General features: G+C 31.9%; 1 protein-coding gene across 1 annotated transcript in view; it reads right to left on the bottom strand.

The window, feature by feature from the left end:
- Positions 1-13,425, bottom strand: part of LOC127720544 (uncharacterized) — a 170,438-nt gene that overhangs the window by 6,366 nt on the left and 150,647 nt on the right. Inside the window, exons 121-128 of the mRNA XM_052227137.1 lie at positions 11,883-11,986; positions 9,931-10,081; positions 9,214-9,328; positions 5,290-5,497; positions 4,487-4,687; positions 3,710-3,926; positions 1,977-2,289; positions 1,576-1,715 (exon numbers count right to left, since the gene is read on the bottom strand). Coding sequence (XP_052083097.1) covers positions 1,576-1,715; positions 1,977-2,289; positions 3,710-3,926; positions 4,487-4,687; positions 5,290-5,497; positions 9,214-9,328; positions 9,931-10,081; positions 11,883-11,986 — 1,449 coding nt within the window. The remainder of the gene's footprint in view (positions 1-1,575; positions 1,716-1,976; positions 2,290-3,709; positions 3,927-4,486; positions 4,688-5,289; positions 5,498-9,213; positions 9,329-9,930; positions 10,082-11,882; positions 11,987-13,425) is intronic.

Below are 13,425 nucleotides of genomic sequence, written 5' to 3'. Positions count from 1 at the left end.
GGTAACTGTTTTTCTGGATGTTTACTCAGGCGTTACATACTTTTCATTATTTCAAAACACACATCCACTGACCAAAGGAGAAATATGTACAGTATAAACAACAGACACATTTTTATATTAATTACAACATTACAACAAATAATGAATGGACCTTTAGTATATCTACAATCCAGAATCAGTACTCTAGTCAAACATGGAACAAATTACAGTTAAAAATAATCAGGAACATTTCTGAGGACTTTGTATAAACCTCTGTTTAACAAGAAAACATGTTCAATTGTAATGATACACAGTATGGCAATACAAGTGTTTTTCCTTGATCCTGTGAAGGGGAAATTTTGGATCACAACATCATAACTTTCCAAACAAAATAGAGGAAAAGTGTTGATCCTTTATTGTATTTGAGTCCAATAAGCAATAAAGTGCTGTTCCTTTCAATGTTTTTGCAATCAGTTAAGTAATAACAACTTTTCCTTTATGTTAACCTTCAATATTTGATTCTTTCAAGCTTTTTTAGGGTTGCTAAGAAAACATTGTAAAGGACAAAGTTCACTTCAGGCAAAATATGGCCTTGAATTTCAACTTAATGAAAACATTTCAAAATGGCCATAATCTGGATCTTAAATGGATGTATTACTTCTGTGTTGACATGAATTATCATTGATATGGTCATTATTATAAATTAACTGTTTACAAAACTACCTCAGGAATAGATTACCTTAGCTGTATTTGGCAAAACTTTTAGGAATTTTTGGTCCTCAATGCTCTTCAACTTCGTACTTTATTTGGCATTTTTAACTTTTTTTCATTTAAGCGTCACTGATGAGTCTTTTATAGACAAAACGTGTGTCTGGAGCAAATACAAAATTTCAATCCTGGTATCTATGATTAGTTTATTTTCAAAAGATTTACATCTTTGTCAAAAGAAGTCTTTTCATAAGAGTACATTTTTGGCTTCAAAATCAGCACATTTTGGATATATTGTCAAAATACAACGATTTTGTGCATATTTCAGACCTAAAAGCTCGAGGAAAGCCTTGTCCGCAACCTATAATCCAAAATGTTCTGTAACCAATAGTTGCCAATGATCATAATGAATCCCTAGACACAAAATCTTTCTGGATCCTCGGTGGCGACCAAAGTAAATTATGGTAAAAACTTTTTTTTTTCATTATTGAAAATTTGACCAAATCTGATGTTACATACTTAAAAGAGTCAATACTTAGTCATTTTTAATATGATGTGCCAAAATAAAGTTGTTTTGTATTAATAGTAATATCATAACTATTTCTATGTGAAATTTGTAGTATTATGGCATGATTAAAAAAAACATCAAAATCTTATTAACTCATAACACAAACCTGAATTGAAATAAAACTAGTGTAATATCATTTTATGGGGCAACTAAACTTCTAGAAAAAAGTTTTGAAACATTAGAGGGTTTAGTATTATGTAAAATCATTTTTGAGGTTGATAAAACTCCTCACGCATATTGAGGTAATACTAAGAACTTCAAGGATATTTGAGGTTGATGAATTTCTGGGACATATTTAAGATATAAGAAAATAATCTTACCATATTTGAGGTTAATAAACTCCTGGGACATGATGGAGGTAACAGTAGAAATAGACCTTGCATCTTCTTCACCTTCATAATCATACTTTTGTGGTTCCTCTTGGCAAAGGATGTACTTCAAAACCCACTTGAAATGGCCACTGTAAATAGAAAATTTCCCTGAATAGCTAATCATTAAAAACAAAATGTGTGCCAAAATGTCTCAAAGATGCTTTTTAGAAAGAAGTCTCAAAGATATTATTTTACAACAAACTTAAAGAAACTCATTCTTACTATGAAAACAAGAGGCAACACTTAAGTATGCGGATTTTTTTTACAGAATTAATTTTCAAAGTTTTTTTGAAACGGATTGTAACAGAAGTAAACAATATATCTTCGATAATGTTTTCATCAAGTCCTACCTTTTCTTGACTTTCCATCTGTACAACAGGCCAAGAATAATGAGGATTAAAATCAGTGCCCCAATAGCTATCAAAGCAAAGACCCATGGGGGCAGGGCGTCACAGTCTGGATCACTAACATGACATGCACATGTGTAAGAATTGATGCCATCGGTACAGACATACGGACTGTCACAGGGATTGGTGGCACACTCGTCAATATTGATCTCACAGAATTCTCCTTCCCAACCTGGCTCACACAGGCAGTAGTAGTACTGTGTGAAATTAGTGGCTCGTTGGACATCTTGGCAAGGGTAAGGACTGCCAGTCTTGGCTGAAATAAATAATGAAAAATTAGTCTGTTTTTAAACAAAGTTGTCAATGTTGAAGTTTTATTGCATGAATCAAGAATTTGTATACACTATACAAGTCCTTGCATGAATACTGTGATAAAATGTTGAAATAATCCTGAAAAAATGCTATCATGTAATAAAAAGAACAGATTCCAATATCCCCTGCTTTGCACATATTTTGTTTGCCCAAGGGCAATAACTAAAAAAAAAATTCCAGCTTTTTAATAAATATCTTTCAAGAAATGTCAGCTTGAGATCACTGACAATGTTATTTTCAATATATTTTTATTTCCAAGGGCATTACTCCTGTAAAAAGTTTGTTGCACTCTTCCAAGACGTTGTTGATTGCAGCCTTGATATAAACTTCATCAAAATTCATAAAAAAAAAGGTAGGTGTTAGGGTGCTTACAATGCAATGTTCAATATATATATTACATTTCAAAGAGACAAAACTCCCGAAAAAATGATAGATCAGCGCTGACTTTCAAACTCACCCAATAATTATTTCAAAAGGGCACAACTCTTTTAAAAAGTTGATCAGCAATGATTTTCGAATTTTTGAGACATTGCTGATATAAACTTTTGAGATAAATTTCATAAAATCTGGCAAGTATTGTACACTTGAGAGCTCTTACAATGCAATTTGTATAGAATTTACAGTACTAAACTACTAAAGGAAATAATGAATCAGAGCCATGGGAAAAATTTCCTATATGTTTCAGGCAGAAAATTATAGAATAACTAATCGAAGAATTCAAATAAATAAAAATATTCAACGAGTGACGGAACAACACATGAATTCACACAAATGCTTGTAGCGCATGAGTTAATTATCAGTGTAGTTCGTTCACCAGTTGAATATTTTTCGATATTTTAATTCTTTGATTATTTATTCTTTTTATTACAATTGACAATGGGCTTTTTAATAAAATTAAATGTAAGGAACTATATCATTTTCTACGCATTAACAATTTGTTTTGATGAGACGTCATCAACATCGTCTTGACAACACCTATTGTTGTATGACTTCAGAGGAGTGAAATAACTGAGTTTATTTCACATGTGAAATTATCCGTTTTCATTTCAATGGGAAACCACAGTAATTCATTGCAACCAATGTAATAAATAAATAGATACCCTTGTCTGAACTCATAAAAAATATAATGGAGCACAAGGATGGGTAAAACTAGATTCCTAATTATGACTTTGGGAACAAGAGACATTTATCCAACGAAAAATATTGAGCTTGCTATTGAAAAAGTGGGGAGACTTCTCGCATATATCATAAATGTTCACTTTAGTGAGGAAACTTACTCTCATACACATCATTACTTGTTATCCATGTGAAAAAAAATAGAACTCTTATATGTCAATATTGTATTTTTAAGTGACGAAACTTACGTTGACAATCTCCATTACTGTAACAAGGTGACATGAGTATAACAAACTGTAAGAAGATTACATCTGATGTGATGTTATTATCATCCTGGATGTAAATCTTTATCTCATCTATACCAGATTCATTGTACAACTGGTCATAGAAAATCTCCATGTATAACCAAGCTGCCTTTTCTGGTTCCTTGTTTAGGCCTAAAGTGCCACATGGAAATATTGTTTGCTGAAAATTAAGTTGTAGAGAATTAATCAGTAAAATCAATAAGGTGATTTATGTAACAATGACATTTTTTCGCATGCAATAAGGTGGAAATTTCATTACTTACTGCCCAGTATGACATTGGCATGTAGGGTAGCAACAAATTACTTTGTTGATGTTTCCGTAACTTAAAATTTTTTTTACAGGATAGAGTTGTTGGCCCTATGCCGAACTCCCTACTTGGAGGACCAAGGATTTTCTGTCACAGTTTCCTTCCTTTAGATAAGTTGCTGACCAAGGTTGACAAGCCGTTACCTGCCAATTTTTATTTCAGAGTTTTTTTTAGAGTAAACAGATACCTTATCCTTGCAAACACATAGATGTGAACTATGGCAATATAATTTATGGTAATTATTTTCATGGTTTGTGAAAACAGAGTTGGTTCGTGTACTCTGAAATTCATTGTTTTTTAAGAAAAACACTTTTGGACTAAATGGAAAATATGTATTTTGTGCTTAGAGGAAACGAAAATTAGTATGTCACAAATAATTATAGTTTGACAGTATATGAGCTTATAACAATACCTCTCTGTTCCCTATGGGAGGACAAGTCGTGATGTTTGGAACAGTATTTGATTCCTCTGTGATATTCAAAATACCATTTGATGCATTCTGGGTAATAAGCATCAGAGTGTCCTCAATCTCCACATCATAGGCTCCTAGAACTGCTATCCAAGCAGGGGACCAGTTATCTTCATTTACTTGTGTCTTTTCTTCCAAGTATATCTGTGTAAAAAAGGGTTTCTTGCCATCAAGATGCTTATTCTGACATCTGTCTATTACACATGGAGTTCACAAAAACATCCTTTCATTTTCCCCCAAAAAAATGTGTTTGGTAAATTTACAGCAATTTTCCTTGATCCAGTATTAAACCCTATTGTACATAATAGCTGAAGAAAGGGAGATAATTACGATTTAGCCAACTACAATATTATGATTTCTGTGCACACAACACACATTCCTGGAATAAACTTAATTAGGGTTGAGACGAAAGGTTTGAAAAGCAAAAAAAATATAAAATTTGTTTCTTCAACTTATGAGTTTGAATATCCCTTTCGTATCTTTCACCTCTCTTTGACAGGAAAAACACCAAAAAGACTTTCAACACAACACACAAATTTGTTAAAATCAACTTTGTCTGAGGAAGTTTCATTCATGGTTTTAGTATATGTACTTAATTTTTATTAAGGAAAAGTTGAACATCCATAATTTTCTAAATTGAGGCAATTGGACATTGAAAACATTTGATTGATCTAAAATTGAGAGAACAGATTTCCACACTTACACCACTCAAAAACAAATGCAGTGTACTACCAAAAAAAACTTACAATAATGGGTTCTGTTGGGTCGGCAGCTAACAAAGATTCTCCGTACTGAGTAAGAAATATTACTGGTGGATCAAATAGTGCTGTAACATTGATCCAAAGATATACAGTGGCATTTAGTGGTGTAATATCTGTCCCAGTTTGATTTTCTAGTAAAACAACAGGAATAATCTCTAACCCTGTACAATCTTCACATGGTGTGTACAGCAGCCTGAAATAACAAAACATGATATTCTCTACCCCTGTACAATCTTCACATGGTGTGTACAGCAGCCTGAAATAACAAAACATGATATTCTCTACCCCTGTACAATCTTCACATGGTGTGTACAGCAGCCTGAAATAACAACAGACACGATAATCTCTAACCCTTTACAATATTCACATGGTGTGTACAGCATACTGAAATAACAACAGACATGATAATCTCTAACCCTGTACAATATTTACATAGTGTGTACAGCAACCTAAATAACAACACACATGATAATCTCTAATTCTGTACAATGATTTACGAAGAAGCTGGAAATAAAAGCATGAAATGGAAAATGTCATATGTTATAAAAAAAAGTTTGAAATAGTATGTATGATAGAATATTCCAGGGTTCACTACAGAATGAAAATCAAGATTGGGGAAGAAGGTTCAACAAATTAGAGATTTTGTGTTGCGTTGTCAAATCGATTCTTTGTGCATTAATTATGAATTATATTGCTTGCATGTATTTGTCATATACAGCTAATTTGGAAAGGGGGGCATCACATACATTTTGTAGATGGTCCTATAAGTGGTCAACACTTGTAGGAACATATTAAACAGGGAGAAGAAATACCTGATGTGGCTTCCCAGCTTGCAGGAATATTAAAGTGAGGGATCCAGATATTATATTGCTATTCATGTGATAATGTATGCAACATATAATTTTATTTTAAGGAGTTTTCTGACAAATTTTATTGAAATTCTCTTATGGAAAACCACTTGGTAAAAAAGGTAAAGGAATTAATCATAAACAAATATTTAGTCACAAAATTTCAGAGTCATTTCAACCGAATTAAGCCTAATTAGCAGTTTATAAAATCATATTTGTTATGTAAAATTTTATTAAATTAACTCCCCTCTTTTCCAATACAATAATGTAATGGAACTATATATATCCAGTTTCACTCTTTTCATAATTTAAATAAGTTTTCAGATCCCAGCTGTTGATCTAACTGTCTATAAATAACTAGACAATGTTTGTCTGTCATTTGGGTTTTCCCCAGTATTTTCCCGCCAAAAGAGATCATGTGACATTGTTGTCAACAAAAGGAACATGTGGTCAAGGAACTTGTTTGTTTTCTGGATTACTGCCTATATTAATCTAGTTAGGATATAAACATTCCAATTAATATAGTCAAACATTTGCATTTATAAGATACCCGTAGTTTGCAAACAATATTTACTTTTCAAATTGAAGACTCTGGGTCATGATTGTTCATTGGTTGTTACCTTGTTCAACCACACGAGACCATGTAAATAATGTAATCAGCTGTCAGTTTACATTCCTTGAGGCTAATTAGATTTCTTAATTGACACTGACATGATAATTGAATATATATATATAAGGATATCTGAAATTTAACTTCAATCTATTGAATTTTCAAGTGTGGCGGACAATAAAATAAGCTTGGCGCTAGGAATTTTAACGTGGCACTAGAAATTTAAGCATGGCGCACTGCCACGCCAAAATAGGTTGTGGTGATCCCTGATATTCTGAATATTAAAATATTTTATTATTTTATTAATTAAATTATTTTCACTTAATGATAGTACCATTACTAACTTTCCACTATGACAAATCATAGGAAAAATCTCTGCCTTGACGGTGTTACTTAACATTAATACAAGTGATATACTTGCGATTTCAAACTAAATTTGTTTTTTCATTCTATTGGAAACTGAATTAAAATTTATTGTGCAGCCTTTAAATATTTGAACAAGATATATATAAATAAACTTTATTGCAAAAAGTAAAACCCTGACGGGTTAAAATGCAAAAATAATATACATGTACACAAGAAACATACAATACATGAAAAAAGTTCTGAACAAATCCAGTTAATATTAATAATATATATATATAGAGATAATTGACCTATGTGGACCTAATTTTCGCAACTTCATGGATTGCTTTATTTAGCCCACAACACTAGACAAAATATCTTTATTGGGATCTAAAATAGTTTTAAGTTTAGAGTTTGAGTCAAGCTGTTTAAAATAAGATTAATGGGTTTTAATTGCATTTGTAAGGGGATTTCTAATATTGCTGCTAATTTGGCAATGAAGGAAAACGTGTTTCTCATCATCTATAATTTTACAAACTTTACACACTCTATGTTCTCTTTGAATTTTCTTATATCAATCTATTTCAATTTCCAAGTTATGGTCACTTATATGGAATTTTGATAAAAGTTGATAATTATTAAAAAATTTTAGATTGTGCAAGTAGTCTTCCAGTTTAATTTTATTTTTAAGTTTACTGTAAAGGTAAAGTTTTGAACTGTTATCTATATTTGGAAGTTTTTCAAGAGTGATTTTATCATACTTTACTTTAACAATATGTTTAATAGTTTTTTAAGTAAATTTATTATTAGTTTAAAAGGTTTATCAAAAGCAACATATTCTTCTTCATTAACATTAAATTCTTTAAAAATGTGCTTGGCAAAAGAATGCCAAGTATATATTCCATCTTCAGACATAGACTTATTTACTTAGAAAGCCTCTTCAACAAGATATATAAAACTCATATATAAATGATATAATCATACTGATGAAGGATATCTGTTTTCCGAAATATTTATAGATACTTCCTTTTTTTAATATTGGTGTTGTTTTGTACACTTTTTACACAATTCATGTCATAGAAATAAACAATCAGGTATCATCTTATGAACTAAAATGATAACCTTTGTCAAAAAACATAATGATTAATGAATATAACAGTTGAAAGGAAAAAAAAACAACATTAGCAACATGTCCTTTTTAAAATAGAAGGATATTGGAATCAAATTGTCTGAACTTGTACAGCAGCATTTTGAAATATTATTTATACATTGTGCCAAGCTGCCCTTGTGGGATTATAACATGGCATTTTTCATATCAGACCCCTTATCAGCCCGAGAGCTGACATTGACCATGGGCTGATAAGGGGTCTGATATGAAAAATGATATGTTAATATCTTTTTATCATATACATTTGTACTTCAATATTGTTGTTTTGAATGTCCCAGTTAAAATTCTGATAATGTGTTTGATATGAAAAAGGACGAAATGTGATTATTATGTCATTGTATCAATATATGGATACAGTCGTGGTTGAACATTTATTTCAAACAAGTTTAACATGAAACAAATTTATAACAACAAATTTGACTGTACTAGGCTCGTAAGGACTGCCGTCATCTTTCCTGATTTTCATTAAAAAAAAAACTTGCTATAGTTTTGTCCAATTCCATAACAGGAATATCCTCCAAACTTCTTATATCATCATTACCCCTCATCCATTTGGTCAAAATATTATTATCACTGAGTGTTTTTCTATTTGTGTTGACAATTTTAGGGAATTAATGTAATTGGTGGTTTTGTCCCTGCTGTTGTCTGCCATGTTTTTTGTTTATGCAGTGTAAGTAGCAAATCGATTACGGAAATACTGATACGGCAAATACCGATTAAGCATGCAATATAAACAGAAAACAGTTGATATAAACCAGAAGCAGTTGATAATGAAAGTCATATCACACCTTGACACAGCTAAGACAGTTCTTCAGATTTTATAATAATTTACAGTTTTATCAAGGGGTACAATTATACCATTATTTTCTTTAAGTATATGATAAATATTAATAATTTCTGTAATACATATTTTTATTTCATTTAACAAAAATACATACATTCCTTCCACAGATAAGGTTGGAGTCCCCATATCATACGTTGCAGATGGATCCAGATAAAACAGAACTTGGTCTCCTTCCTGATCTGTAACCTTCAGAGGATACTGCAAGGTACCTGTTTGAAATATAAAATATCTGTGTAAAATATGGAGAGTAGCAATGTACAGTATGATAACTAAGACTGGAGAAGATACACAAAAAAGTCATATTTAGCTGAGTCCAATTGCACCAAGTATTATTTTTCAGAGGTATCAATTCAAAGTCCTTAATCAGTCCATAATAAATTATGGTTCCTTAAAAACAATAATTCATGGAATAAATTGGACTTTTTTGGTTGAAAAAGTTAATAAAAATTGAGCAAATAAATTGGGGTTTTTTGGTTGAAAAAAGTTAATAAAAGGTGAGCAATTATCCCATTGAACAGAAATAAATCCTATATTCAATTGAATTAAAAATGGAGTGAACAGTACCGTAACTTATAGGCGAAATTTAATAATGTAGTGTTCTCTGAATGATTGGATTGCATCAGTTCAGAAAAATCTTTGCTCAAACAAACATAGATATTTCTAAACAAAATTTGGATTAGAATAGATTAAAAAGTAGGGACAAAAGGGTAGAATAAGCTTGCTCAAAGGGACACATTTCTGGTGCAAACAGTTAATACCCTTATATTTGTAGGTTAATATTTAGTCTGACTAAATAAATTCAAACTTTTACCTTCATCTTCAGAAAATGTAATATTTGTAGGTCCATCAAGTTCTGGTGGTGTATTGACCAAGTCAATTAAAACCAATGTCCTGGAGAATAGCGTCTCATACATAAAGTAATCACTGATCTGTCCTTCTGACGAGGACCAAGTATTACACACCTGAATTACACAAAAATTATTTTCAAAACACCAATGTATTACACACCTAAAATGACAACAAATTAAATAACAATATTAAGACACTACTGTAATTTCATAGTTTAACTTTTGACATCAATTTTATTTGTATGGATGTTATTGGGGTATTTAGTTTAGATATATTATCAATATTTAAAAATAGAAACAAACTATCAGATGTATGCAGCGCTATGAGATACAGGTCAATAATTATCGTTACATGCTAATGTGGTGTTGGGATTGCAGCTGTGCTTCTTTTTTTATTAATACTATATTAAACTAAATACTTCATTAATATAAACCAATCTTATAAAATTAAATCTCCGCACTTGCTCCTCGTTGTTTATATGTCCGGAGATGTAATTTTAATTAGATTGAATATAAACATAATTCTTTTTGCCCCCTCTAAAACCCCCTGGTCATTTTTTTTACATGTACTGTGCTTGCCTTTACCATTATTTCTTTGACATAATGGAATATCAATCAGACTCAGAACTGCAATGACCACACCTCGAGGAGTTCAGAATCGTGCAAAGAAGCCAATGTGCTCAAATGTGTGTAAGGTTTAAAACGTTTCCTGTGATGTCCCTTTGCATGATACTTGGAATTTATTTCAATGTTTATGTGTGTGTTTGTGACATACCGTTATGATCAAATTAAAAATTAAAATTAAATGAAAAATAAAATCTATGAAGCACTTAAAAGGTCTTATCAGAATGGCAATTCAGAATATATATATTCATGGGATGGAGATATAAACATTAACAAAAATAAGAGAAGAATGTGTCTGAGGACAAAAATGGCCCGCTCAAACTTTGCAATTTTTCGAACTTGTCGAAGACATTGCTGATATAAACCTATGATATAAGTTTCATAAAAATCTTGCAAGAATTGTACACATGAGAGCACTAACATTGCAATTTCCCATATAATAAATATTTCCAAGGGGTATAACTATTTTAACAAATGTTGATCGACACTCATTTTCGAACTTGTCTGAGACAATAAACCTATGATATAAGTTTTATAAAAATCTTGCAACAATTGTACACGCGAGAGTGCTTTCAAGACTGGACAGACAGAGGCATGGACGGACTGACAGACGCCCAGTATTTCTATGTTCCCCTCAGTGCTTTGCATGGGGGACAAAAAGGAGGATAACTCTAAAAGGGTAAGTGACTCACTGCCCAAATTCAAACTATGTCTGAGAGAATTTTGGTTTTTAGCAAGATTTTAAATTGATGTGACAACAATTTCATGGTAGATTAGCATAATCTAAAACTTAATCTTTTCATGTTCAATATCCTGCAAAATTTTTGTCATTTGGAATATATTTTAAAAAACTTCACTTCATCAAGGTATATACAAGTTTTGGCCTTGCAAGCAGTGGCGGATCCAGAAATTTTAATAAGAGGGGGCCCGCTCCAGTCATGCGTCAGTGATTCCCTATATAATCAACCAAATTTTTCCCACAAAAGGGGGGCCCGGGCCCCCTGCCCCCCCTAAATCCGCCTCTGGCAAGGTTATTTCAAAACAAAAAGAAGAAAAACTTCTAAAGCCTTATATCTTCCTTAGTTGAAGGGGCAACAATTTATGAATGTAAGAACGTTGCAAGAATACTGTATAATAAGTGTATTTTTGAAAATATATAAAACTCAGGATAATTAAAAGATTATCTTAATGCCTTAATGTGACCTCTAGATGTTTATTTTATTAAAATTGTGTTGTTGGATTGTTGTACATGTACATCTCCAATTCTTCATATCTACACTAATCAAAATACCTTAATTGTATATGTACTGGAATGAGTAGGGTTCTGTACTTCTAGATCTGTTACACCATCTACTCCTAAACAAGATCTGCTAGTTATCTCCCATTGTTGATTTCCTGTTCAAAATATGTATAAATGTACATGGTACACTTTAAATGTTGAAAACATTTTATTGATGAATTGATGTGTCATGTCCAGTGGCAAATAGGTCATGCATATTTAAAATGACAACAATCAGTCTTTTTTTTTTGTAAATAAGCTGTTGACACAGAGATATGTCTCGCCTGTCGACCAGCATAAAATTCAAACTAGAGGCTCTCAAGAGCCTGTGTCACTCACCTGTATCTACTGTGGTTTTGGAAATCATGTAAAATAAGATTAAAATCATAATAACATGATAAATAGTATTAGATACCCTAATAATGATTGAGGCCAAGTATGGTTTAATTCGGCCCGGAAGTTAAATTTAAAGCAGGTCATCCCATTGTAGTCTTACAATAGTTACTATAGGCCCCTTATCATTATTTAAATTAGTTTTCAAGTTGTGACCATTTGAAAATGAAATTGTTTTTTTACAATTTTCCCATAGACTTCTATAGAAAACCCCTATGTTCTATTTTTAGCCATGGCGGGCATGTTGGTTGGATGACAGGGTCATCAGATACATTTTTCGATCAAGATACCCTATTCAAAATTGTGGCTTAGTTTAATTCTATTTGGCCCAGTAGATAAAGTGGAGAAGATTTTTGTAAAAGATAACAAAAATTTACGATAATTGTGAAAAATTTACTTTAAAGGACAATAAGTCCTGAAGGGGTCAATTGACATTTTAATCATGTTGACTTATTTGTAGAGCTTACTTTGCTGAACATTTTTGCTGTTTACAGTTTATCTCTATCTATTATAATATTCAAGATAATAATCAAAAACTGCAAAATTTCCTTAAAATTACCAATTCAGGGGCAGCAACCCAACAACGGGTTGTCTGATGCGTCTGAAAATTTAATTGCAGATAGATCTTGACCTAATGAACATTTCCACCCAAGTCAGATTTGCTCTAAATGCTTTAGTTTTAGAGATATAAGCCAAAAACTGCATTTTACCCCCATGTTCTATTTTTAGCCATGGCGGCCATCTTGGTTGATGAGTGGGGTCATTGGACACATCTATTAAACTAGATACCCTAAGGATGATTTAGGCCAAGTTTTGTTTTATTTGGCCCAGTAGTTTCAGAGGAGAAGATTTTTGTAAAAGTTAACATACGACTACGATGGAGATGATGGACAACGATGGACAACGGACGACAAGTGATGAGAAAAAGCTCACTTGGCCCTTTTGGACCAGGTGAGATAAAAAAGATAATCTGATGGACAACAAAAGTGCTAATTAATTCAAAGTCGCTGGATGACAAACTGATATGTACAGACAGTAATGTAACTTTTTAGAAAATATAGTTATCTTTTGGATACATGTGATGTACAGTGAAACTCAGATCAGGAGATTAAGAAATTTGGTCAGGAGTTTAGACCTCAGATCAGGATGTTTTTATCAACAT

This window comes from Mytilus californianus, unplaced genomic scaffold (assembly GCF_021869535.1).
Source record: "Mytilus californianus isolate M0D057914Y unplaced genomic scaffold, xbMytCali1.0.p SCAF_11, whole genome shotgun sequence".
Lineage (NCBI taxonomy): Eukaryota > Metazoa > Mollusca > Bivalvia > Mytilida > Mytilidae > Mytilus > Mytilus californianus.
Note: the sequence above shows the minus strand (reverse complement) of the source record. Positions and strands in the feature narration are given on the sequence as shown.